General features: G+C 41.9%; 1 protein-coding gene across 1 annotated transcript; it reads right to left on the reverse strand.

Moving 5' to 3' along the window:
- Positions 1–5,850: 5,850 nt before the first annotated feature.
- LOC148146074 (NACHT, LRR and PYD domains-containing protein 3-like) lies at positions 5,851–21,331 on the reverse strand. The gene is made up of 4 exons (XM_087999243.1): positions 20,044–21,331; positions 14,796–14,882; positions 13,148–13,315; positions 5,851–8,165 (listed from the first exon to the last, which is right to left on the reverse strand). Exons 1-4 carry the CDS (start codon positions 21,153–21,155, stop codon positions 8,078–8,080), a joined length of 1,455 nt encoding a protein of 484 aa, XP_087855369.1. The 5' UTR covers positions 21,156–21,331; the 3' UTR covers positions 5,851–8,077.
- Between the last annotated feature and the right edge of the window lie 4,501 nt (positions 21,332–25,832).

Here is a 25,832-nt window from a genome sequence, read left to right on the forward strand (position 1 = left end):
CAGGGATTGCAGTAAACTAAATCGAGTGAAGTACAGATTAAGCATGACTTCATCTAGAAGGTGTGTTTAGCCGCTGAGATATTGATGGTGGAGGAAGTAAATGGGCAGATATTCCACCTTCTGGGGTTGCAGAATGAAGGAGGAGTGCACCAGAGTCTCCCAGAGAGAATGGTCCTTGCAGAAGGCTGACACGGGAGGAGAGGAGAGGAGATGGGAGGACATATTTGTTGATGACATTTGGAGGTGGCAGAAATGGGGCTTATGGACTGTAGAGAGACCTAACTCAGTTCTGCTTTTCTTCCCTTGTCCACATACCCCACAAAGAGACAACATAACTGGGCTCTATGTGGGTATCCATGGCCACCTCTCTGACCTGAAGAAGGTGAGTGCCATTAAGAGAAGCTGTTCAGGTGAGGATAAGCTCAGCCAGGTGGAGGAGGGTGGTGGTGGGTAGGGCCAGGAAGAAGCAGAAAGCCCTGAGACCACCCTGATGGGGATGGATGGGGAAAGGATTGCTTGTCCATAGTAAAGGGGAGGTGGCTAGAGCCTGCAAACTGAAAATTCTGAAACTGACGTAAAGTATTAGAGAAATTATAGATATAAGTGGGAAGGGACTGGTCAATGGAAGAAAACCAGAATTGAGTTAGGTGTCTCTACACTGCATAAGCCCCATTTCTGCCACCTCCAAACACCATCAACAAACTGTTCTAGTAACTGTTTGTGTGGAGTTTGCACGTTCTCCTTGTATCTGTGTGGGTTTCTTCAGGATGCTCCAGTTTCCTCCCACATTCCAAAGATGTGCAGGTTCGGTGAACTGGCCAAGCCTCCCATGAGAGGAAACATCCTCCCTGCATTTTCCCTGTCAAAGCCTATGTTTCAATGAGATCACGGCTCATTCTTCTGAATCCCAGTGAGTACAGTCCAAACTGTTTAATGTTTGTTCATAAGACAATCCATCCATTCTTGGGACCATCCGAGCGAATCTTCACTGAACTGCCTGCAATGGAATGATGCCTTTCCTTAAATAAAGGGACTGAAACTGTTCACAGTACTCCAGATGTAGTCTCACCAGCACCTTGTACAGTTACAGAAAGACTTCCCTACTCTTATACTCCAACCTCCTTGAAATAAGGGCCAACAATCACAATTGCCTTTTTTTTTCAGAATCCCTACAATGTGAAAACAGACCTTTCGGCCCAACAAGTCCACGCTGAGCCTCTGAAGAGTAACCCATTCAGACCCATTCCCCTACCCTACTACTCTACATTTACCCCAGTCTAATGCACCTAACTTGCACAGCCATGAACACTATGAGCCATTGGTTTAGCTCAGTTGGCAGGGCAGCTGGCATGTAATACTAATAGCAGAAGTTCAAATGGCACCCTGGCTGAGGTTACCAAGAAGGACTCTCCTTCTCAACCTTTCCCTTTGTCTGAGATCTCGTGATCTTCAGGTTAAACCACCATCAGTGACCTCTGTCTAATGAGAGATCAGGACTATGGTCACTTTGCCTTTTCTGTTCTGTATGATTTGAAATGGACTTTAATGGAGTGTATTGTACATATTATTTCATAAAATGCTGCATACTTTTGCAACAAAAAAATCATTGATTCACATAAATTATCCAATTGTATTACTTAACAATTCAGTATCATCATATTCTACCTCATCAGTGTTCTGACGTGGATAGCTGCCAGAATTTGTTGACCCAAACTGTCCACAAAATCTTTGAAAATGCTGCAATCTGAATGTCCCTGTGGAGATTTCCAGAGAATATAGATAATTGGCTTCATTGACTCCAAGTTTAATTCAGTCGGGTTGGTCGAGGCAGAGTAATGCAGTCAGAAAATGCACGGAATTATTCGCAATGTCAACAAAATATATGACATGATCTTGGCCATCATTGGTATTCCGGGTAAGTGGGTTTGTACAGAAACTGTGTAAATATGCTGGTTTTACTGTGGGACTGATACTGCTGACCGTCTTTCTGCAGATACCAGGTCACTTTTTATCATATATTATCAAACTGGTCGGTTCGTCTCAATTAACTCTGGAGTTTTGATTTACTGCCTCGGATACGTGAGATTCTGATTGTAGTTGGCATGACTGTTTAGTACAGTGATATCTAAACCAGCGATGCCTGCAAAAGAAAAATTGATATTATCAAATCAGAAACAGAAATTGCTGGAGAAACTCTGCAGGTCTGGCAGCATCTGTGGAGAGAAAGCAAAGTCAACGTTTTGAGCCTGGTGATCCTTCTACAGAATTGAATCTGTTCCAAAAGCTTTGGTTTTGTTTCTATTTGCTTCATTGTCCCAGCTCATCTTGCTCTTCTGCTCCCACCCCTCCCCAAATGGGGAATCCAGAGCAAACTGAGGTCCAGCTGCATTTGGTCCACTTTGGTAACTGAGGTCACTGCTCATGATATGGTTCTTTGGCAACGTGTTTAAACTTTGGTCAGAAGACAACTCTTCCATACAGGGCTTCATCCTCGTATTTGGACCTTCTGTTACTCATCTGCAAGAGGCCACTCAACTCATCATCCAGAGGTGTGATGGGAAATGGGGTAACATGATGGAATCTGGAGTGGAATTCTGGTCCAGGTAATGTCTAAAATTAGGAATGTCTAAAATTCCAGTATGATATGAAGATACAACCAGAATGGGATCCGATCTTCAACATTGTGCAGCTTTAGCTTCTCGTGACTCTAAAATAGGTGAGCGAAGTCAAAGAAAACCATTCCCATATTTCCAGCCTAATAAGAAGTGTGCTTACATTTTCACTGATTCGGGGTTTCCCTCCTTTCAGCTTCCTGAATTCCCACACCAGGCTGGGAAATGCTCAAACTGCAAAGTCAGTTAAATCAAGGTTCAAAAATCTCATTGAAACTTACAAAGATGTCAATCAGCTTTCGGGAAGTGGACTAAAGTTTATCCCATAAACTCTGTGTATTAAACCTTGGAATAGGCATGTCTGAGATTAAATGAGATCACAGTTGTGATGTTTAACCATTTGCTTAATTGAAAGTCCATGTCTTTTTGTATCAAAATACAGATATGATAAAGTGGACTCGGACAGTATGTTTGCTTCAAACTATTTTAGTCTATTTTCTTTTCTCTTCCTAGCAACAGTTAATTTAGTGGCACTTAATATTTTGTCTCTGGAAAGTGTGGCCTGTCTTCCTGCACCTCTTGCTACCTGGTGGCCATGGCAGTATCTGATCTGATGGTTGTTATCACTGAGGTCATACTGAGGCAGATCAATGTTTATTATTTCCCTATATCTTTCTTGGATAAAACTCCTGTGTGAAGCATAAACTATGTCCTGTCAATAACAGCCACTTCTTGCTCTGTTTGGTTCATTGTCACTTTCAACTTTGATCGTTTTGTCACTATTTGCTTCCAGAAAATGAAAAACTAAATATTTCACAAAGAGAAATGCTGTTGTAGTTCTAACAACAACCTACCGTGGTTTTGTATTTCAAAGCCGATCTATTATAGTGAATCCCAGCTGGGTGGGATTTAAATGGTTCCTTACAGTTCTTAATCCATTGTTGCCATTTGATCTAATTCTGCTGCTCAACGCTCTGACAGTCAGACACATTATAGTAGCCAGTCGAGTCCGTAAGGGACTGAGGGGTCAGAACAAAGAAGAGAATCACAGTGATCCAGAGATGGAGAGCAGAAGGAGGTCTATAATTTTACTCTCTACCATTTCTAGCAGCTTTGTTATTTTGTGATCCACATATGTAATAAATTTCATTTGCAATACTATTCCTCGAACTGATCCCATCGATGGAAATCATTCTTTACACGTATTTGAACAAGTCAGAGTTATTTTGGTGAATTGAAGTGGTTGCACAAATGCATTTATTTGTGGGGCAACATAGTCCAAATTCAGGCACCAGATCAAGAAAGCAGTGAAATGTTCTTTTACATAAATCAGCATTGTAATGAACAAATAGAACAGCATAGAGTGTCCAAATACAGATCCTAGTGTTTCCAAAGCATGGAAAGTTTATTAATATCTTAACTTGACATTTGCATATCTCTAGTGGCTGATTTTGTGGGTGGATGAATGAGATGCTGCTGGGAACGGTGTGTAGGGGGATGCAGGTAGTGTTGTAGATGGTACAATAATTGTGATTCTGAAAAAACTGCATAGAGCTGGTATCCCATTATCAGGTCACCTTTTATCTACATGTGCACAGTACACTGGCTGTGGGTAGCCAGCTCAGAATCAGTCCCTGAAGTGAGGAGACTGAATTTCCTATTTTTTTTTTCTTTTCTCTTAAACTATTTCAGATGGTGGTAATTCTGTGTGAAATTGTGCTCTGTTATTATCCTTATGCAGCCTGTTTCAGAAGTCAATTGCTCATTCATTCTCTTTGCCCAATCTGTCTAAATCATAGAATCCCTACAATGCAGAAGGTGGGCCATTGGGTCCCGTAGCTTGTTGTCAAGGAAGAGCTGAATCTCATGGTCATTTGTACAATTAACAGACTTGTATAACAGATCTGTGTAATCACTGGATGGCCGTCTGTGAAAAGGATTGATGTTTACCCTCAGAACCTCAATCAAAAAGTAAAACTTGCTGACTTTACAGGTTCATGTCAGTCTCATTCATACCTTGTGTTGATCCCGTGGGAATTGTGTGAAATAATTGCTGAAATAGGGAAGGGTCCAGCAATTCCTTTCCCTCCAGCTCAGTCTGAACAGCATCAAGAAGCTGTGACTCTGGGACTGGATCAGATCTGCAGCAATCTCGGCTGGTTCTAACAAGTCAGTCTGATAGAGAGAGAGAGGTTTGTATGTGGATGTGGGGATGGCACGGGCTGGGTCCTGGTCACTGGATATCCCACACTTAGTCTTGGTTCAACCCTCCCTGTTCCACTAAGCTGCCATCATCTGACTGGTCGCACTGTATACTGCAAAGGTTGTGCATCCTGACAACATCAGCCTCTAAAAATTGTCACATACCTAATAAAGGTGTGCCAGTACAGCTACAGTGCTGGCGTGGAATACAATGTCTACAGTATGAGATAACTGATGTATGGACAGTCCACAGTGTGCAACGTATTTACTATCTACAGTAATACACTATCTACAGTAACATCTATAATATTTGATAACTAATATACGGACACTCTGTAGTGTGCAAAGTGTGAACTTTCAACAGTGATTGCTGTCTACAGTGTGTGACAATGACATGTGGACAGTTAGCAGAGTGCACGTTTGTATTGTCAACAGTGTGGGAGACTGATATTTGAATATTTAGCTGAGTGCAGCCTGAATTGAACACACGGGTGCACAATGAGGTGCTGGGTCCTTTCCAGTCTTTACCATTGGACGATGCACCATTTGTTGAACTCTAAGACTGAATGGAGCCTTGTGGAGATCTGTGTTAGAGGCGAATATTTAACAGACAAATCGACAAAATTGCCGTTGGACACTGACAAGTTGACCCGACCCTACAACCCGACATGAGATAGGGACCAGAGATGGTCAAAGTGAAATTACAGTGAATGCAGTGGGAGCATCAAAAAATGGCCTTTTAGGGACTGGGAGGGAGATTACTTAATTAATCTTCCATTACAAATGTGATTTCTTTCAGAGTTTTGTTAGCGGGATCTCTGCAAGTGTCGGGGTCTCCAGTGTATTTGATGAGAGTGGGACAGGCACACGTTGTGCAGATGGTCACTGGTTCCAAACTACGACCTGATCCTGACTGATTTTACACACACTGTTGATGCAGACCCTGTCATTCCCACAGGGGAACAGCTACAGCGCTGACCAATCTCTGACCCAGTATCAAACACAGACTGTCAGTAAAGTCTAACGCTGGGAATAATTACACACTTGAACATATGTTTATTATACAAACAACCATATGTTTATGACAAATTGAGTATAGCTTTATGTACAACTGAAGACAGATAATAATAAGAAATAATTAATAACTAACAGGTTTATTGTACAATCGAACAAATTGCAGAGTATGGAGTACAAGAGTTGGAATGCCTTGTTGCAGGTGTACAGGAGTTCTTTGAAGAAGTAACAAAGAGGATTGATGAGGACAGAGCAGTAGATGTGATCTATATGCACTTCAGTAAGGCTTTGACAAGGTTCCCCATGGGAGACTGATTCGCAAGGTTAGATCTCATGGAATACAGGAAGAACTAGCCATTTGGATACAGAACTGGCTCAAAGGTAGAAGACAGAGAGTGGTGGTGGAGGGTTGTTTTTCAGACTGGAGGCCTGTGACCAGTGGAGTGCCACAAGGATCCTCTACTTTTTGTCATTTACATAAATGATTTGGATGTGAGCATAAGAGGTACAGTTAGTAAGCTTGCAAATGACACCAAAATTGAAGGTGCAGTGGACAGCGAAGAGGGTTACCTCAGATTACAACAGGATCTGGACCAGATGGGCTAATGGGCTGAGAAGTGGCAGATGGAATTTAATTCAGACAAATGCGAGGTGCTACATTTTGGGAAAGCAAATCTTAGCAGGACTTATATACTTAATGGTAAGGTCCCAGGGAGTGTTGCTGAACAAGGAGACCTTGGAGTGCAGGTTCATAGCTCCTTGAAAGTGGAGTCGCAGGTAGATAGGATAGTGAAGGCAGCGTTTGGTATGCTTTCCTTTATTGGTGAGAGTATTGAGTACAGGAGTTGGGAAGTCATGTTGCAGCTGTGCAGGACATTGATTAGGCCACTGTTGGAATATTGCATGCAATTCTCGTCTCCTTCCTATTGGAAAGATGTTGTGAAACTTGAAAGGGTAAAGAAAAGATTTACAAGGATGTTGCCTGGGTTGGAGGATTTGAGCTATAGGGAGAGACTGAACAGGCTCCGGCTGTTTTCCTTGGATCGTCGGAGGCTGAGGGGTGACCTTATAGAGGTTTACAAAATTATGAGGGGCATGGATAGGGTAAATAGGCAAAGTCTTTTCCCTGGGGTCGGGAAGTCCAGAACTAGAGGGCATAGATTTAGGATGAGAGGGGAAAGATATAAAAGAGACCTAAGGGGCAACTATTTCACGCAGAGGGTGGTACGTGTATGGAATGAGCTGCCAGAGGAAGTGATGGAGGATAGTACAATTGCAACGTTTAAGAGGCATTTGGATAGGTATATGAATAGGAAGGGTTTGGAGGGATATGGGCCGGGTGCTGGCAGGTGGGACTAGATTGGGTTGGGATATCTGCTCGGCATGAACGGGTTGGACTGAAGGGTCTGTTTCCATGCTGTACATCTCTATGACTCTATGACATGAGTGAGGTCACATTTGGAATACTGTACACAGTTCGAGTCACTCTACTATAGAAAGTAACTATTAAACTAGAAAGAGGGCAGAAAGGATTTACTAGGATGTTACCTGGACTGGAAGGTTTGAGCTACAAGAAGAGATGAGATAGGATGGGACATTTTTCCCTGGAGTTTAGGAGATTCAGGGGTGACCTTATACAGAACTATAAAATCATGAGAGGCGTAGATAAGGTAGGTAGCCAGCAGCTTTTCCCCAAGGGAGTCTAAAACTCTGGGGCATATGTTTAAGGTGAGAGGAGAGAGATACAAAAGGGCATAGAAAGGCAGTTTTCTTCACACTGAGGATGGTGAGTGTCTGGAATGGGATGCCAGAGGTGGTGGAAGTGAGTACAATTTTATCATTTAAGAAACATTTAGACAGGTGTATGGATGGGTTAGATACGGGGGTACATGGACCAAACACAGGCAAAAGGGACTAGTTTAACGGTGAAAACTGGACAGCATGGGCACGCTGGCCGAAAGGCCTGTTTCTATGATGGCGATCTCTCGGACTCTTTTATAAAAGCTTCACAATCACAGCTCCATCTCCCTGTGCTTGACGGTGAATATCACCCACACACCAACACACACCAGCTGCTACTGAAAGTTTCTATTGAATACTCCACATCGTTCCCATTCTATTTCGGAATTCCAGGAATTGCTTTTCTTGAGCCAATGTAATATCTCATGTGTTTCACTTGATGGAGGTGAGAGAAATACACCTCTCAGTAATATCAAGTCCAAATAGTTGGCAATTTCTTGATCCTTTGATCACACAAATACTCGGACACCAGCCCTGCATTCTCTCAATGATCGGAGCTGCTTCTTTCCATCTGAACTGAACTGATTCCTCCATAATCTAAGAAAGAAATTAATGATTAATAACCAACCAATTAATAAAGTTAAAATGACAGAATCATTCATAATTTTCCAATTGAAACACACATTTTGAAATCAAACTGTGAGCAGCTAAACAGTAACAAATGGGTGTAAGTGGTGGGGGAAAGAGAATCTAATGAGCTGCTGCACACACAGACAGTGCTGTAAGAAACTAAGGTGTTGATATTTGGGGAATGATGTAAATTGAGGATGTAGTTGGAGGGGGAAATCGCATTGGACTTGTAATGCAGTGACCTAGAGTACAAATGCCAGCAACTGGCTGAATTTTATCTCAAATAATTAATCCATCTGGAATTGAAAGTTAGTTTCATAGTCACCATTGCATAACCTAATCAGTGATTGCTGTAAATACACATCTGCTTCACTCATGTCCATCACCAAAGGGAATCTGGGAATCTTACCTGGTCTGGCCCAGAGGTATTTTCAGAAGACATTAAATAGTTCTGACTGATATACAATGTGTGGTTAAAGATGTATGTTTCAGATATTAATATGGAATGAAAATGGGTTGGATATCTGGTTTCAACTTTGGCACTAAAGTTTACAATACACGTAATTAACACGGTAATGACTCCTTCCTAACGACTGGTATCAAGACAGATATGGGCAAGGATTTTTATTTTGCTGATTTTACATCACTTCACACTGAAATGTTGATTGCACTTTGAACACCATCTCAAAGAAGTGCTTCAAATGGCAAGGACGGAGAATAGATTCCGACTGGGGAGCATCAGATTCTCAGTAGCAACACAAGGGACCAAATTCGTTAATTCGTGAGGACATTGTCAACCAGACTAGACCTGAAACTCGCGCAAAGGGAACCAATAAGAGATAACAACTTGTTTCAACTTAATGAGATGGGAATCGCGGAGGCCATGGGGCTCAGCAGGAGAAAGAGCATCCACCAGAGGGTGGTAGTGAGAAGTGACTGAGGAAAATTCTGGGAGTTGAATCACTAGAACAGGGAAGGAGATTGCTGAGTATTCAGTGTCAAAGAACAGCTGGATTAACTCCTGGAAAGGGAGGGTGAACAGCAGTGTGTGTGATTCAGGTGGGAGCTAACCATCAACAACTTTAAGGCAGAGCAAAGAGAGTCTTTCAGCAAGGTGATGGTCCTCTAGGAGCAGTTGATGTTTGTCTCGTTGTGCGTCCCGGGGAACAGACTGTAGAGCACAGAGTCTTGCGTCATGGAGCTGCTCAGGATGAACCTTGACAAAGGCCACTGCATCTTTCTCCAGACTTCCTTTGCAAAGACAAATTCCAGAAGAAGATGTGTGACAGTCTCTCTCACCCCCACAACCCCTTAGAGAGTAGCATGCTGAGGCGAAGAGAGTCTGGGTTCGAGAGAGGCAGAGAGAGAGAGAGAGAGACAGACAGACAGAGAGAGAGAGAGACAGAAAAAGAGAGAAAAAAAAGAGAAGAGGATTCAACGACAGGAGCAGGGCTGTCTAGTTGCCTACATGCAGTGCCTTGGTGAGACCACACCTGAAGTCATGTGTATAGTTTTTGTCCCTTATCTAAGGAAGGACATTCATGCATAGAAGGAATACAACAAAGGTTTCCCAGACTGACTCGTGGGATAGCAGGACTGATGAATGAAGGGAGACTGGATCAGTTAGGACTATTTTCACTGTAGGTTAGAATAATATGGGGCACCTTTTAGAAACCTACAAAATTCTAACAGGAAAGGTCAGGGTAAACACAGGAAGGATGTTCCCAAGGTCCAGAACTAAGGGTCAATGTCTAAGGATCTGGGGTAGGCTATTTCGAGCTGAGCTGAGGATAAATTTCTTCACTCAGGTTGAGGTGAGTCTGAGAAATTCCCTGTCAGAGAGAGTGTTTGTTGGCTAAAACACTGAATGGTTGGAAAGAAAAAGTTACATATTGTTCTCAAAAAGAACAGAAATTTCTGGTGAAACTCAGCAGGTTTACACATAGAGAAACAGAGTCAGCTGTGAAGAAGGATCACTGGACTCGAAACATTAACTTTATTTTCTCTCCACAGATGCTGTCAGGCTTGTTGAGTTTCTTCAGCAATTTTGGCTTTTGTTTCAGGTTTCTACTATCTGTATTTCTTTGCTTTAGTATGTCATGTTGTGGCTGTGCAGGCCATTGCTTTGGCCACTTTTGAAATGCTGCATGCAGCTCTGGGCTTCTTGCTATAGGAAGGATGTTGTGAAAGTTGAAATGGTTCAGAAAGGATTTACAAGGATGTTGCTGGGGTTGGAGGGTTTGATCTAGAGGGAGAGGCTGAATAGGCTGGGGCTGTTACCCTTGAAGCGTGGGAGGCTGAGGGGTGACCTTATTGAGGTTTATAAAACAATGAGGGGCATGGGTGGGCAAATAGACAAGATGTTTTCCCCAGGGTTAGGGGAGACCAAAACTAGGGGGCATAGGGTTAAGTTGAGGGGGCAAGATTTAAAAGGGTCCTAAGGGGCAACTTTTTCACACAGAGGGATGGTATGAGATTAGAGTGAGCTGCCAGAGGAAGTGGTGGAGGCTGGTACAATTACAGCATATAAAAGGCATCTGGATGGGTTTATGAATACGAAGGGTTGATGGGGATTAGGGCCAAATGTTGTCAAATAGAGTCTGTGATGATGCTGCTCCTTTAACAAGGTTCTGTTGTACTTGGTTTTCTTCCCCCCAGAGAGATCGTAAAAGACACAGGTTCCAAAAGGTTTGGGTTTCGAAGGGTTTTACGGCCAGTTTGATTATAGCTACAGATACTGCCTCCAGCAAAAAGTTTTATTTTTAAAAGAATTTGTGCAATGAAAGGTGAATGGTCACTTCCGCCAGCTCAGCTTTTCTCTGGTTTGATTTGGTTTTTGGACGTCTGGCTATTCACTGAAAGCAGGCAGGTAGTGTTTTGAGGCTGCTGATCCAAGAAACAGTTACGTGAAAGAAGCAGGTTCGTGCTGATCCTCTCTGTCTGACATCTCTCTCCTGTAAGACCCTGTGTTGATGCTACCTTTTGCGCCACGAGGTGTTTATGGGGATTGTTGCAAGTATAGGGAACAACAGGTAAAGTCTGTTTGGTTTTTGGATAAGTGAGGTTATTTAGTGGGCAGCACGGTGGCACAGTGGTTAGCACTGCTGCCTCACAGCGCCTGAGACCCGGGTTCAATTCTGGCCTCAGGCGACTGACTGTGTGGAGTTTGCACATTCTCCCCTTGTCTGCGTGGGTTTCCTCTGGGTGCTCCGGTTTCCTCCCACAATCCAAAAGATGTGCAGGTCAGGTGAATTGGCCATGCTAAATTGCCCGTAGTGTTAGGTAAGGGGTAAATGTAGGGGTATGGGTGGGTTGCGCTTTGGCGGGTCGGTGTGGACTTGTTGGGCCGAAGGGCCTGTTTCCACACTGTAATGTAATCTAATCTGTAATCTAATCTAATTCTGCATTCGGTTCTCTTTTGCTTCTATTTCATTGACTAATCTTGTAAATAAATTTGGTTTTGTTTAAAACCAAGTGGTTTGACCAATGGCACCTCTCCTGGAATATCCACTCTACACCTTCTTAAAACAACGAGCAATGTTAGGGTCTGGGCTACTTTCTTGAAATGTTTTGAGGGGGTCTGGCCTGGTCCATAACAAGTCAGAGACATGTACAGCACAGAAACAGATCCTTCAGTCCAACTCGTCCATGCTGACCAGATATCCGAACCTAATCCAAAAATCATTCAACACCAGGTTATAGTCCAACAGGTTTAATTGGAAGCACTAGCTTTCGGAGCACTGCTCCTTCATCAGGTGGTTGTCCGGAACAGTGCTCCGAAAACTAGTGCTCCCAATTAAACCTGTTGGACTACAACGTAGCGTTGAGTGATTTTTAACTCTGTATACCCCAGTCCAACACTGGCAGCTCCACATCCTAACCTAATCTAGTTCCATTTGCCAGCGCTTGTCCCATTTCCTTCCTATTCTTGTACCCACCCAGATGCCTTTTAAACATCATAATTGTACCAGCCTCCACCATTTCTCTGGCAGCTCATTCCATACACGCACCACCCTCTGCATGAAGAGGTTGCCCCTTAGGTCCCTTTTCGATGTTTCCCCTCACCCTAAACCTACGCCCTCTAGTTCTGGACTCCCCCATCCCAGAGAAAGACCTTGTCTATTTACCCTAACCATGGGACTCATTATTTTATAAACCTCTATAAGGTCACCCCTCAACCTCCGACGCTCCAGAGAAAACAGAGTTTATTCAGCCTCTCCGTACAGCTCAAAGCCTCCAACACTGACAACAAATTTGTAAATCTTTTCTGAACCCTTCCAAGTTTCACAACATCCCTCCTCTAGGAGAGAGACGAGAATTGCACAGAATATTCCAAAAGTGGCCTAACCAATGTCATGTACAGCTTCAACATGACCTCCCAACTCCTAGACTCAGTCCTCTGACCAATAAAGGAAAGCATACCAAATGTCTTCTTCACTCTCCTATCTGTGACTCCACTTGCAAGGAACTAAGAACCTGCACTTCAAGGTCTCTTTGTTCAGCACAGTCCCCAGGACCTTCCCATTAAGTGTATAAGTCATGCCCTGATTTGCCTTTCCAAAATGTAGCACCTCACATTTATCTAAATTAAACTCCATCTGAACTAGATTAATTTGGGGTATCTGTTCGACATGGACAGTTAGACAAAAGAGCCTGTTTCCGTGCTGAACATCTCTATAACGCCAGGCAGATAAAGTTCTTAAGGGTTAAAGGGGTCAAAGATATCAGGGAGAAAACAGGAACAGGGTTCAAAGTTGGATAATCATCCATGGTATATATAATGATAGATCAGGGTCTATGGGCTGAATGGCCTGCTGCTGCTCTGATTTTCTATGTTCCGGTGAATTAATATGTTAAGCACCCCTGAAGAACTTGCTGTGGACATGACTTAAGGAAATTATTGTTTACAATACAATGGAAATGTTTAATGTTTTAACATATGCACTCACTGAATCAGCTCCAAATTCTTGCAGTTGATGATGAAGTTTCTCATTTTCGGAATGCAATCATCAGTGAATTTATTTCCATCCAGGTATAGCATTGACAATGATTCGCTCTGACTAAATGCCAACCTCAGGTCTTCAATGCAAGCAAATGTCAGATTGTTATCCTGCAAACTAAAGATTGAGAATTACAAATCAGTTTTCAATACAGCTCGAAAAGATAAAAGAAATTCCACTGAGAAGGAAAAGCAATAATTGGATCAGCATAACAAAGTGAGAAAGCTTTTGAACCATCAGCCTCCTTTTCATTTTATTTGACTCAGTAATGACGAACTAATAATCAATTAACTTTAATGCTTTTAGTCTTTAACACTATTATTCCTTAATTGAAAGACATTACTCTTAATTTTGAAAAGAATATGTGTACCTACAGCCTCACAGAATCAAACAGGGTACAGTGCAGGAGGAGGTGATTCGAGGCTCCGAATGAGCAAGTCACTTCCTGCCACTCTGTATCCCGTATCCCTGTGCACTGGGCCTTTCCAGACCAAAGTTTAATTCCTTTTTGAACACTTCAGTTGAACCGGCCTCTGCCATGATGTCAGTCAGGCACAACATTCCAACCTTAACCAGTCACTGTGCAGAAAAGATTATCTCACATTGTTCTTGCTTCTTTTGGCAATTTCTTGAATTTTTGTGCTGATATACTTGATCATTTCATGGCAGTGAACAGTTTATTGTTACCGACTCTTTCCACTGTCATTATCATTTTTAATACTTCATTCAAATTACATCACAGCTTCCTTTCCTTAATGGAGACAGATCCAATGTTTTCAATCTATCTTCAGACCTTATGTTCATGATCCATGAAATCCTTTTCATGAGACATTTCTTCCTTTCTCCGATGCCCTGCATCTCTCCTCAAGCATTGTAACAACGTGGGATGTAAACACATCAGCTTAGGCCAAATTTTATTAATTGAACAAAAAAATTAACTTTTTTACTTTCGTCTCTGAATCTTAACAACTCTTTTTGTTGAGAATCTGAAAATTGTCCTTCTCTAGTTGGAAGAAGTGTGGTTTGAACTGGCTCCTGAATGAATGGCTTAACTGTAACTTTAAAATAATGCTCTTTCCTTGATCTTTTAGCTAACGATCCTGTCCCATCATTCAGCATTTTAAACATCTCCATTGGTTACCATGTGACCATAATTTCCACAAAAAGATTCTGATTCAATTTCTCTCTAATATCTTCCTGTTGAAATTTGATTGCAGTCTAATATATACTTGTTGTGCAGAACAGAACAGAATACTCCAGGTGCAGTCTAGCAAGATCGAAGAATGTGGTGCTGGCAAAGCATAGCCGGTCAGGCAGCATCCGAGGAGCAGGAAAATCGACATTTCGAACATAAACCCTTCATCAGGAGTCCTAATGAAGGGTTTATGTTCAAAGCATCGATTCTCCTGCTCTTCGGATGCTGCCTGACTGGCTGTGCTTTTCCAGCACCACACTCTTGACTCTGATCTCCAGCATCTGCAGTCCTCACCTTCCCCTATATTTTCAACAGTGGTCATGCCAAAGATACAGCAAATTCCCGACTTGCCGCAAATCATTGCACATAAAATTTGGGGTTAATGTTGGGAAGATTACCTACTCCAATTGCTTTGTTTTGCATTCCGAATGCCCCAATGATGCAGACAAAATGTTGACTCCTGTATCTCCAATGTTATTGTCATTCAGCCTAACAGCCAAGGAAAAAAAAACAATCAAGGAGTGGGAAATCTCTCCGATTAACATAACATAAACTTCACCTTACAGAAACTCCATCCAATTGTTTCTCATTGACACACTGAGGCATGGGCAGATCGAACAGTGTTGTGCAGTATTAGAAAACAGATTGAAATCTTGCATAACTATTCTCACTGAATTAGTTGGTGACCAGTGAACACATATTTCAAACAATAGATTAATTGTTTGGTGAAAAATGAGAGGTGTACAGTTCTTATCATATATTTTACTCAGTAAATTGCTGTTACTCATTCACTGACTGAAAGGCTATTGACAGTACAACCCAGCACAACTCTGAAAAGAGGAATTTGATATATATCTGAAGGAGAAAACATGTGATAGCTTTGAGGGAAGAGGAGGGGAATAGGATGAAGTGTGTAGGCCATTTAAGGAGCCAGTGCAGACATAATTGGCCAGATGGCCTTATTATGTACTACCCATTTTATGACCTGGAAATAGAATATATATTTTAACCCAAAACTGGACACATGGGATTCAGGGAAAGCTTGCCAATTGGATACAAAATTGGCTTATCAGCAGGAGACAATGTGGAGGGTTGTTTTTCAGACTTGGAGGCCTGTCACCACCGATGTTCCACTGGGATCGGTTCTGGCTTGTGTTTTGTTTGTCACTTATAGAAACGATTTGGATGAAAATACAGGAGGCATGGTTAGTAAGTTTGCAAATGATATCAAAATTGGTGGCATAGTAAAGAAGAGGATTTTCTAAGGGATTTTGACAAAATGGGTCAATGGGTTGAGAAATGGCAGATGGAGTTCAATCTAGATAAATGCATTTTGATACAACAAACTTGGGGAGAGGTTAATCAGTTAATGGGAGGGCTTTGGACAGTGTTGTACAACAGAGGGAGCTAAGGATTCAGGTACATAATTCTTTGAAGTTTGCATTGGTGAGGCCTCTTCTGGAATACTGTGTCCAGTTATAGTCACTTAGGTAAAAGAAGAATATTGTTAAGGTGGAGGAGGTTCAGAAAAGGTTTACCAGGAAGCTTTGATATGGAAGATTTGAGTTATAAGGAGAGGCTGGATAGACTGGGATTTTTTTCCCACTGGAGCAAAAGAGGGTTATAAAATCATCAGCGGTATAAAAAGGCTTAATGGTAGGTGTCTTTTCCCGAGGATGGGGGATTTCAAGACTAGGGGCACATTTTTAAGGTGAGAGGACACAGAGTTAAAAAAGTCACAAGAAGAAATTTTTTTAAACGCAGAGGGTAGTTCCTGAGGAAGTGGTGGATATGGGTGCAATTAGTGGCAGATGGAGTTTAATTCAGATAAATGCAAGTTGCTGCATTTTGGGAAAGCAAATCTTAGCAGGACTTAGACACTTAATGGTAAGGTCCTAGGGAGTGTTGCTGAACAAAGAGACCTTGGAGTGCAGGCTCATAGCTCCTTGAAAATGGAGTCGCAGGTCGATAGGATAGTAAAGAAGGTGTTTGGTATGCTTTCCTTTATTGGTCAGAGTATTGAGTACAGGAGTTGGGAGGTCATGTTGCGGCTGTACCAGACATTGGTTAGGCCACTGTTGGAATATTGTGTGCAATTCTGGTCTCCTTTCTATTGGAAAGATGTTGTGAAACTTGAAAGGGTTCAGAAAAGATTTACAAAGATGTTGCCAGGGCTGGAGGATTTGAGCTATATGGAGAAGCTGAACAGGCTGGGGCTGTTTTCCATGGAGCATCGGAGGCTGTGGGGTGACCTTATAGAGGTTTACAAAATTATGAGGGGCATGGATAGGCTAAATAGACAAAGTCTTTTCCCTGGGGTTGAGTAGTCCAGAACTAGAGGGCATAGGTTTAGGGTGAGAGGGGAAAGATATAAAAGAGACCTAAGGGGCAACTTTTTCACACAGAAGGTGGTACGTGTATGGAATGAGCTGCCAGAGGATGTGGTGGAGGCTGGTACAATTGCAACATTTAAGAGGCATTTGGATGGGTATATCAATAGGAAGGGTTTGGAGGGATATGGGCTGGGTGCTGTCAGGTGGGACTAGGTTGGGTTAGGATATCTGGTTGGCGTGGACAGGTTGGATCGAAGGGTCTGTTTCCATGCTGTACATCTCTATGACTCTCAAAGATATTTCGATAAATACATGAGAAGGAAAGGTTCGGAGGGATATGGGCCTGGAGCAGGCAGGTGGGACTAGTTTAGTTGGGATTACGTTCAGCATGGACTGGTTGGACCAAAGGATCTGTTTCCATGTTATTTGACTCTATGATAAGTTGAACGCAAGACAAAAAATTGATTGTCTTATATCCAATTTTTTAAAACATTTGTGCAATTATATTGCATTGAACTCATCCATATGTAATCCAGCAAAGAGTAAAAGCAATGGTTAATTGTGAGGCATTATTGCCCTGCTTGGATAACACAACAAAGAAAAAGACTTATAGACATCAATCAATCAATAAATTCCTGCTTCTCTGATGTATTTAACAATACACAAGCTATGTTTTCAGTTCCAAGCAGAATGGATAATTGTTCATCCCAACAGTCATGTAAAATATGTGGTGATGAGCTGCCCAATCTCCCTGCTACTGAGGTGAATGGTGAATTTTGTGCTACCACAAAGGGCAGATCATGCCTCCTGTAAATCACAGACTGTTGAACCTCTATTTCAAACCCACCCTGACCCTCACCCGTAACAGTTTCAGATACATGAATGGCAGCCTTGCTGTGTTAGCAACGTATTCTGCATTGAACTAGGTACAGCATTCACTTACTATTTATCTAGTGAATGGTTGGGTCAAATACAATATCAGATTAGCTTTGGTTTGTAAAAGTAAACTACAAAGGATGATATTCATCTCTGCAATGGCACACAATTGGTGACGGAGGTTGGGTTCAACAGTTTGATTTGCCACCTGATCTCCATTGCTATTCTCTGTCAGTGAACTGTGTTCAGTCACACACCAGGTCTGTTCATTTAATTGAGGGCCTCTTAGGATTAGTGTTCAAACCTTCGCCAACTTTTCGTTTAATTTATTATTTTATCAATTTTGATTTGTAGCTGTGAACTGCAATGAGCTGGAAATGATCTTTGGATTGTGAACAGCAACTTGTGTTTCAACAAAACAAACAAACAAGCTGCTGTTTGTTCGCGAGGTGGGGCCTCACAGTTAATGGCAGGTTAGCTCTTGATCAATAGGATCCTGTAGATGTTTCAGCACAGTGGGAGAGCAGCACATTGAACCAGATAAGAAATGTTTGGGAATTGATCAGGCCAGTACCTGGGAATTGTTGTGTACAAGCCTGGGATAGAACATAAAATCGAAAGAACTGTGGATACTGGACATAAGAAACAAGAACAAAAATTGAGGGAAAAGCGCAGCAGGTCTGGCAGCATCTGTGGATAGATATATTTCGGTCCAATGAGCTTTCCTCAGAACAGCAATTTCCATTTGTTTTTGGGAGAGAACGAGATGGTCAAACATAGGCATAGATCACAGTTTAAATTGGTTTTTGGGACTGTGCTTTTGAGAGAATGAACTTAGCTATTGACGTTACAGCATGAAGATTTAAATGCTCCCTGCCTAACCTTCCACTTTATTTCAGAATTTCAGTTGTCAGAGTGAATTCAAAGGTGGCACAGATCGATATCTTCAGAAAATTAACAAAGAAACCATTAAATATACATTGAGAGTAAGATATGAAAACCACTTAATCTGGCCAGTTTTGTTACTTTATTTTAATTATCCCTTCACTGTGTTTATTTGTCTGTCTGTCTGTCTTTTGTGTGAATTGCCCTGAAAACAAGGTTATTGGTTTCAAACTTTGTTGTTTAAGTTTGCTGTGCTAAAGTTCCTATATTGGTAATAAATTGTTTTTTTTTGTTGTTTCAGTTATTAACCTACCGTCTAGGTTTCATTATCAACAGAGTCTGCGATTGGTTATAAAGTCTGGTTAGGAATTGCTGAGGTTAAAATCTTTGAAGATTTTAATTTTACTCTGTTGTGAACACAGAGGTACGATGATTTGGCTCGGTTCTTTGTTTCCTTGTCATAGCACTAATTAAAGACTCTGCCAGACTCCTTGTGGCTTTGAATGTCTCACAGTGTAAGACCAACCAAGTTAGCCTGGTGCTTTTTTTTGTTATAGTTAGAGCACTCAGTATCAAGGTCAATGCGTTAGTAGTATTAAAAATAAATAAAAAGCATGGAAAACTCCTTGACTCTCAGAAAAAAAACGAATAGTAATTGTGATTCAGCTACTATAGTGACAAGTGGCTCAACAGTTAGCATTGTGTCCTCACAGCACCAGGGATCTGGGTTTGATTCCACCCCTGGGTGACTGTCTGTGTGGAGTTTGCACATTCGCCCAGTGTCTGGGTACTCCGATTTCCTCCCACAGTCAACTATGTGCAGGTTAGATGGACTGATCATGCTAAATTGCCCATAGTTTCCAGGGATGTGCAGACTAGATGGGTTATAGAGTCATAGAGATGTACAACAAGGAAACAGACCCTTTGGTCCAACTCGTCGATGCCGACCAGATATCCTTAATTAATCTAATCACATTTGCCAGCATTTGGCCCATATCCCTCTAAATGATTCCTATTCGTAAACCCTCCAGATGCCTTTTAAATGTTGTAATTGCACCAGCCTCCACCACTTCCTCTGGCAGCTTATTCCATACCCACACCATCCTTTGTGTGAAGAAGTTGCCCCTTAAGTACCTTTTAAATCTTTCCCCTCTCACTCCCAGATCCCAAGGAAAAGACCTTGCCTATTTGCCCGAAACATGTTCCTCATGACTTTATAAACTCTATATATAAGGTCACCCTCAGCCTTCAATGCTCCAGGGAAAACAGTCCCAGTCCATTCAGCCTCTCCCTATAGGTCAAATGCTCCAACCCTGGCAACATCCTTCTAAATCTTTTCTGTAGCCTTTCATGTCCCTTGGGAAATGCAGGGATAGGGGAGGGGTCTAGATGGGATGCACTTCAGAGGGTTGATGCAGACTAGATGGTCTAAATGACCGTTTTCTGCTCTGTAGAGATTCTATGATCCTATGAAATTCATATCAGGTGGAATTTACAAGAGAAAATCAATGGGTCATTGCAGACATGTTATCGAATTTCACCCGGATCAAACATACCTTAGAACTTTGCACTTGTGGATTGCAGGGGCCAATCGTTTGATCCCCTCCTCCTGAATATAACATTTCTCCAAATTCAACTCCATCACTGACTCACAAAGTTGTACAACATGAGACATTACAAAACAGTCCATTGGGTTCAATCTCAGTGCATTCTTTGGATTGGAGTCCCCAAAGTTCAAATGCTCCACAGATCCAATGGTCTTCTGAATTAAAGCTCTATTCTGAGACTCCGACAAATAATGGAATGTGTTCAGCAGTTTCCTCTTTCCAGTGACTCTGTCCATGTGTTTGATTTCTGCCTGAACATTGGCCTGCAGCCAGTCTATCACCTGACTGGTCGTGTGATGAGACAGCGGACCCAGGAATGGTTCCAGATTTCGAGATGAAGTGGGTGTTGAAAGACCAACTAAAAATCTAATAAAAATCTCAAACCGACCATCATCCTTCTTAAAAGCACAGTGAAGCATTTCCACCACGTTCTGATGCTTTGGACTCAAATACTGAGCCAGGGTGGCCAAGAATTCCTGGATGGTAAGGTGGAGAAATGTGGACACAATGTTTTTAGCTGTGTCATCCCTTTCCAAGATCTCCATCATGAATCCTGAAATGAATTTGCTGGACTCCAGCTGATGCTGAATGAAGTGATTCTCATTAAAAACAATTCTCCTTTTCGAACCTCCCTGGTAAGCCAACTCCCCGAGACGCTGTAAAACCATCTGCTGGTCCTCAACATCTCGCTTGTGGTTGTCCAAGAGATTGGAAAGGTAGATGGAGAAAAGTTGAGTGATGGTTTTGGAAAGAGGTTGCTTGCACTTCAGCTGTGTAAAGAGCGGGCCTAAAGTTGAGCAAATGATCCAGCAATATGAAGGGTTGTAGCACATGGTGTACAGGATCTCATTCTCCTCGATGTGTTTGAAGACATTGGTAGCGAGTTGCTCACTGCCAAAAAACTTTCTGAAAAATTCTTTTCTTTCATCAGCAAGAAAGCCCAGGATCTCAGCCCAAAGGTTGACATTGGCCTTTTCCAATGAGTCAAGAGCAGTTGGCCGGCTGGTAACCAGCACAGAACAACCTCTGAGCAGCTGTTGCTGTACCAGGGAGTGCACCATTTCAAAAACTTCACATATGCAGTCAGGCGCAACACAGTGATTCGCAGAGACATCACCAGCCACGCGGCCAGTGAAATCAATCTGGTGTTTGTACTCATCTACTCCATCAAAAACCAAGAGAAGATATTCAGGTTTCTTCCAGATATCTTCAATTATCTTTTCTAAATAAGGCTACTGATCCAATACCATTTCAGTCAGACAAATGGCTCTGTTGATGGCATTAAGATTTCGAAATGTGAAATGTAGAACAAATTGGAACTGAGGATAGATGTTTCCTGCTGCCGATTCATGGACCATCCTCTGCACCATTGTTGTCTTACCAATGCCAGCCACTTCGCTAACCACCGTGGTGCCAGACAGGCTGGAGTGGCCAAAACTGCTCCTGAATAATTGATCAATCCGGATTTTTTCAAGTTCGCTGGTGACGTACTTCCGCTGCCATTCTTCATGTTCCCTGCCTCTGGAAAGGAGCTCATGTTCCACGAGTCTCCGTTCACGCAGAGTGGAAATAATGATAAGCTCTTTGTATATCGATCAGTGAGGGAAATGGTCGTTATTTTGCTGTCTCCTTTGATGGTGTGTTTGACCACATGTTCGGTTTGGTGGAGGAGGTTTTGCTTGTGTTGATCTTGTATACCTTTCATGACAATGATCAAAATTATGTTGGCATTGTTCTTATTTGTTAATTAACTACATTAAAACAATTAACGAGAAGCAAGGAGGAGTTTGAGTTGGGTAGCAATACAAAATATGTGAGTCGAATCCAAATTTTACTACGCCGTGCTAGAAATTAATCTTACCGAATTAAATTAAATATAAATCAGGGAGAATCAGATGGATTATAGTAGATTTTACATTATAACAGACAAGCCCCTCCACTCTATCGTCATCTCCATCTCCATTTGAGGAGAATTTAACATTGGAACATCTGAGAAGCCAAATATGATCACATTGTTCACTTATTATTATTTACTGTATTCATTTTTGTTTTGTCTGTTGTCCCCAGTGGAGATAGTACCAGAGTGTTTATAAGATTGATGTCTGCTTCAATCTCAGACAATTTATACCTAATGTAAACATATGGCCCACTGGCTGAATAGGGACTGTGCATAATACTCACTTTTTCAATGCTTAATGTTGGGAACAGGATGACAAACCAGTGACACAATTAAATGTGCTATGTGAACCATAATTATAAAATAACACTGTCGATGTATAAGGATCACATTGGGATCTTCCACCAATTTTATCAACTCATTGTCCATTTCAGTGCGAAAGCCGAAGCCTCTCATTGTACAGTCTAGGACTGTATGTGAATGGACTCCCTGTCTATTCTGAATCTTCGTGTGAATCTACCTATACCCAGCTTGACCCCATATTTGATTGGAGGAGAAAGTGAGGTCTGCAGATGCTGGAGATCAAAGTTGAAACTTTATTGCTGGAACAGCACAGCAGGTCAGGCAGCATCCAGGGAACAGGAGATTCGACGTTTCGGGCACATTCCTGAAGAAGGGCCTGTGCCCGAAACGTCGAATCTCCTGTTCCCTGGATGCTGCCTGGCCTGCTGTGCTGTTCCAGCAATAAAGTTTCAACCCATATTTGATTTCATGTTTTAACAAGTCCGAGACATAGACGAAGCAAATCTTAGCTCGATATGAGCCTAAATATGTTCCCAAGTCAACTAATTGCCTGGCCAGACAATTGAGTACAGTCTTTGACACAGTCACTCTACGTCAGTAAGATTTCAGCAAATATGGGCTCTTCACAAATCCAATGTTTCAGCACTGTGTGTAGAAATGTGTTTCTGGGATATGTGACTTATTGAAAAACAATTCCTTATCTAGTCCTGGTTGATCAATTAGGTCAAGCTAATATCATTGTAGCCCTATTTGTGCCTTCATTCAATGCACAAACAACATGTGTGCAATCTGATACATGTTGAACTCTAGTACATATGCAGTCGGTAGAAATATGACACTTGGATGTTTAAAGATTCTGTTTCTGTACGTGACCCATATCCTCACCTTCATTAGGTCAATGTGCGTTTCAAGTCATTGCCCAGGGTGGAGCCGACATATGAATCAAGACCTTCTTCAACCAATACATACATATCAGTTCAGTCTATCCAAACTATGGGACCACACTCTAACTTCTGTATTCATCAGATCTGACTTCATCAGTATCTAGTCTAGAACCAATTGTGATCCTATAAATAACATCATCTTTACTCAGTCTGTCATGTATTTGATTTAAGCTTTAACTGGGTCTGGAGCTCTTTGTGACTCCAGCCCAATACAGACTTTGTAGACTCCGAGACTCTGGCGATATTGAGGTTTACATTTGCATAAAGCCACCCGAAGGCCTTGTATTGACAGTAAAAGCAAGACTTCTTTTCAGACCCTGATGTGACTGAAGGGAAAAGAAATAATGGCCTGACAAAGTACCAGGGAAGATTTTGAAACCAACTGACTTGCAAAACTGAATGTGACTTTGTGATTCAGCATCTAAAACTGGAAGGTTGGGCTCAGTCTGCTCCAGAGCAGCTGGGAAAATCAAAATGAGCATTCAGCAATTTCCACCAAAGCTCAATATCACACATGTGGCATATAATCTGTGGCAGATGGAACACTGTCCATGCCCAAGTTCCAGTTCATTTGCTTCGTGTTGTAACTTGAATTGCATTTTATAGAAACAGTTCATGGTAATAATTTGGAGGGGTTTGTTTCCTTTCAGTGATAAAATGTGAGACACAAATAAAATGTTAGAACTTAATTAATGCGGTACGTTTTTATGATTAACGATTACTTTTATTTTGACTTACCTTTGAGGTGATCTGATAGCTCTCCTTCCATCTCTCCGATGCATGCATTATAAAGCAAGTCAAAACCTGGGAAAGATGTTTCATTTCATTAGTAGTGTGTGGCAGCCTCACCCATTAAAGAGGCAACCATGTTTGATTGCTAGAAATACTTGGACTGTACAATACCTCTGCTCTGAATTTCTTTCAGAATGAGTTTCAGTTTTGGCTTTGATTCTTGCATTTTCACCAATGTTTCCCAAAATATTCGTTCTCTGCAGCCATTGGTTTTGGTCACTTTGTTCAGAAGATGTTTTGTTGCTTCCTTTCTCTGTTGATGCTCTGACAGATTACAGATATACTGGAATAAAAGAGAAGAACAGGTAAAATAGAAAGGGAAACGGGAAAAGGGAAACAATATATGAAGGAACGGAATGGAAGAATGAATTGATGGAGGGAATGAGGGAAAAAGAAAGATGGGAAAGAAAGAAACAAAGGAAGAACAATGAAATAAACCAGAAAGAAACAAGAAAAAGAAGAAATAGAAAGGAAAACAATGAAAGAGAGAAAATGATAAACAGCAGTGTCGTAATTGTGAAAAGCTGTTACATTAATGATGTTTGATTAGTGAAGAATATTCATCTCAGCACACTGATGAGACCTTGCCTCCACTTGTGAAGAAGAACTATGAGGGAGACATTAGTAGTAGGCAAAAACAAGGGCTGCAGTTGCTGGAAACCAGATTCTAGATTAGAGTGGTGCTGGAAAAGCACAGCAGTTCAGGCAGCATCCGAGAAGCAGGAAAATCGATGTTTTGGGCAAAAGCCCTTCATCAGGAATAGAGGAATCTATTCGATATGACATGAAACTTGCAGTTAACAAGTCATGTGATAAACAAAACTGGATTCTACAATATTGGAAGTGGAAGTTTTGGGGTTCGGGTTTGAATCCATAACACTTGAACTATGATGCGAACATGAGATCCATGTTGTCACTTTAACAGTTTGTTGTGCATTGCCTTTGATGCGAGAACCACAACACCTTCAATGAATTCCGACATTAAAAGTGGACTAGTTTCACTGCTATATCCAAAGAAACAAAAAGGAAATCCAAAACAATAAATTAGAAATTTTGTAGGAAACATTGAAAAGTTTGTAATTTCCAGGATTTTATTGCAGCAAGAATTGAAAGGATATCAATGGTCATTTATGGTATTTGGGACAATTTGGGTAACTAGTTCTGATAACATCATGAAACTCCAATAATTGAAGTCATAAATATCCTTCAGCTCACCAACAGACACAACATTAACATCACTGCAACTGCATGAAGTGTTGCCTTTTCAACGTGTGTGCTTACAAAGAACAAAGAGAATTTACAGTCCAGGAACAGGCCCTTCGGCCCTCCAAGCCTAAGCCGATCCAAATGTACTGTCTAAACCTGTCGCCCAATTCCTAAGCATCTGTTTCCCTCTGCTCCCCACCTACTCAAGACCTGCCCTCACAAAGCCATGCTGACTATCTCTAACCAAGATGTGGGCGGCACAGTGGCACAGTGGTTAGCACTGCTGCCTCACAGCGCCAGAGACCCGGGTTCAATTTCCGCCTCAGGCGACTGACTGTGTGGAGTAAAGTTCTCCCCGTGTCTGCGTGGGTTTCCTCCGGGTGCTCCGGTTTCCTCCCACAGTCAAAGGATGTGCAGGTCAGGTGAATTGGCCATGCTAAATTGCCCATAGTGTTAGGTAAGGGGTAAATGTAGGGGTATGGGTGGGTTGCGCTTCGGCGGGGCGGTGTGGACTTGTTGGGCCGAAGGGCCTGTTTCCACACTGTAAGTAAATAATCTAATCTAATCTACTCATGCATCTGTCCAGATGCATCTTA

Source organism: Chiloscyllium plagiosum, unplaced genomic scaffold (genome assembly GCF_037043375.1).
Source record: "Chiloscyllium plagiosum isolate Xiang-an unplaced genomic scaffold, Cpla_swu_hap1 HiC_scaffold_22, whole genome shotgun sequence".
NCBI lineage: Eukaryota > Metazoa > Chordata > Chondrichthyes > Orectolobiformes > Hemiscylliidae > Chiloscyllium > Chiloscyllium plagiosum.

Excerpts from the sequence above, each read along its gene's own strand:
- LOC148146074 (XM_087999243.1), bottom strand. The coding sequence starts at position 21,155 with ATGGTGCACTCCCTGGTACAGCAACAGCTGCTCAGAGGTTGTTCTGTG. Across the intron at positions 14,883-20,043 it reads CACAAGTGCAAAGTTCTAAG|GCTGAATGACAATAACATTG; the intron begins GTATGTTTGATC and ends CTTGGCTGTTAG. Across the intron at positions 8,166-13,147 it reads AAGAATTTGGAGCTGATTCA|ATTATGGAGGAATCAGTTCA; the intron begins GTGAGTGCATAT and ends TTTCTTTCTTAG.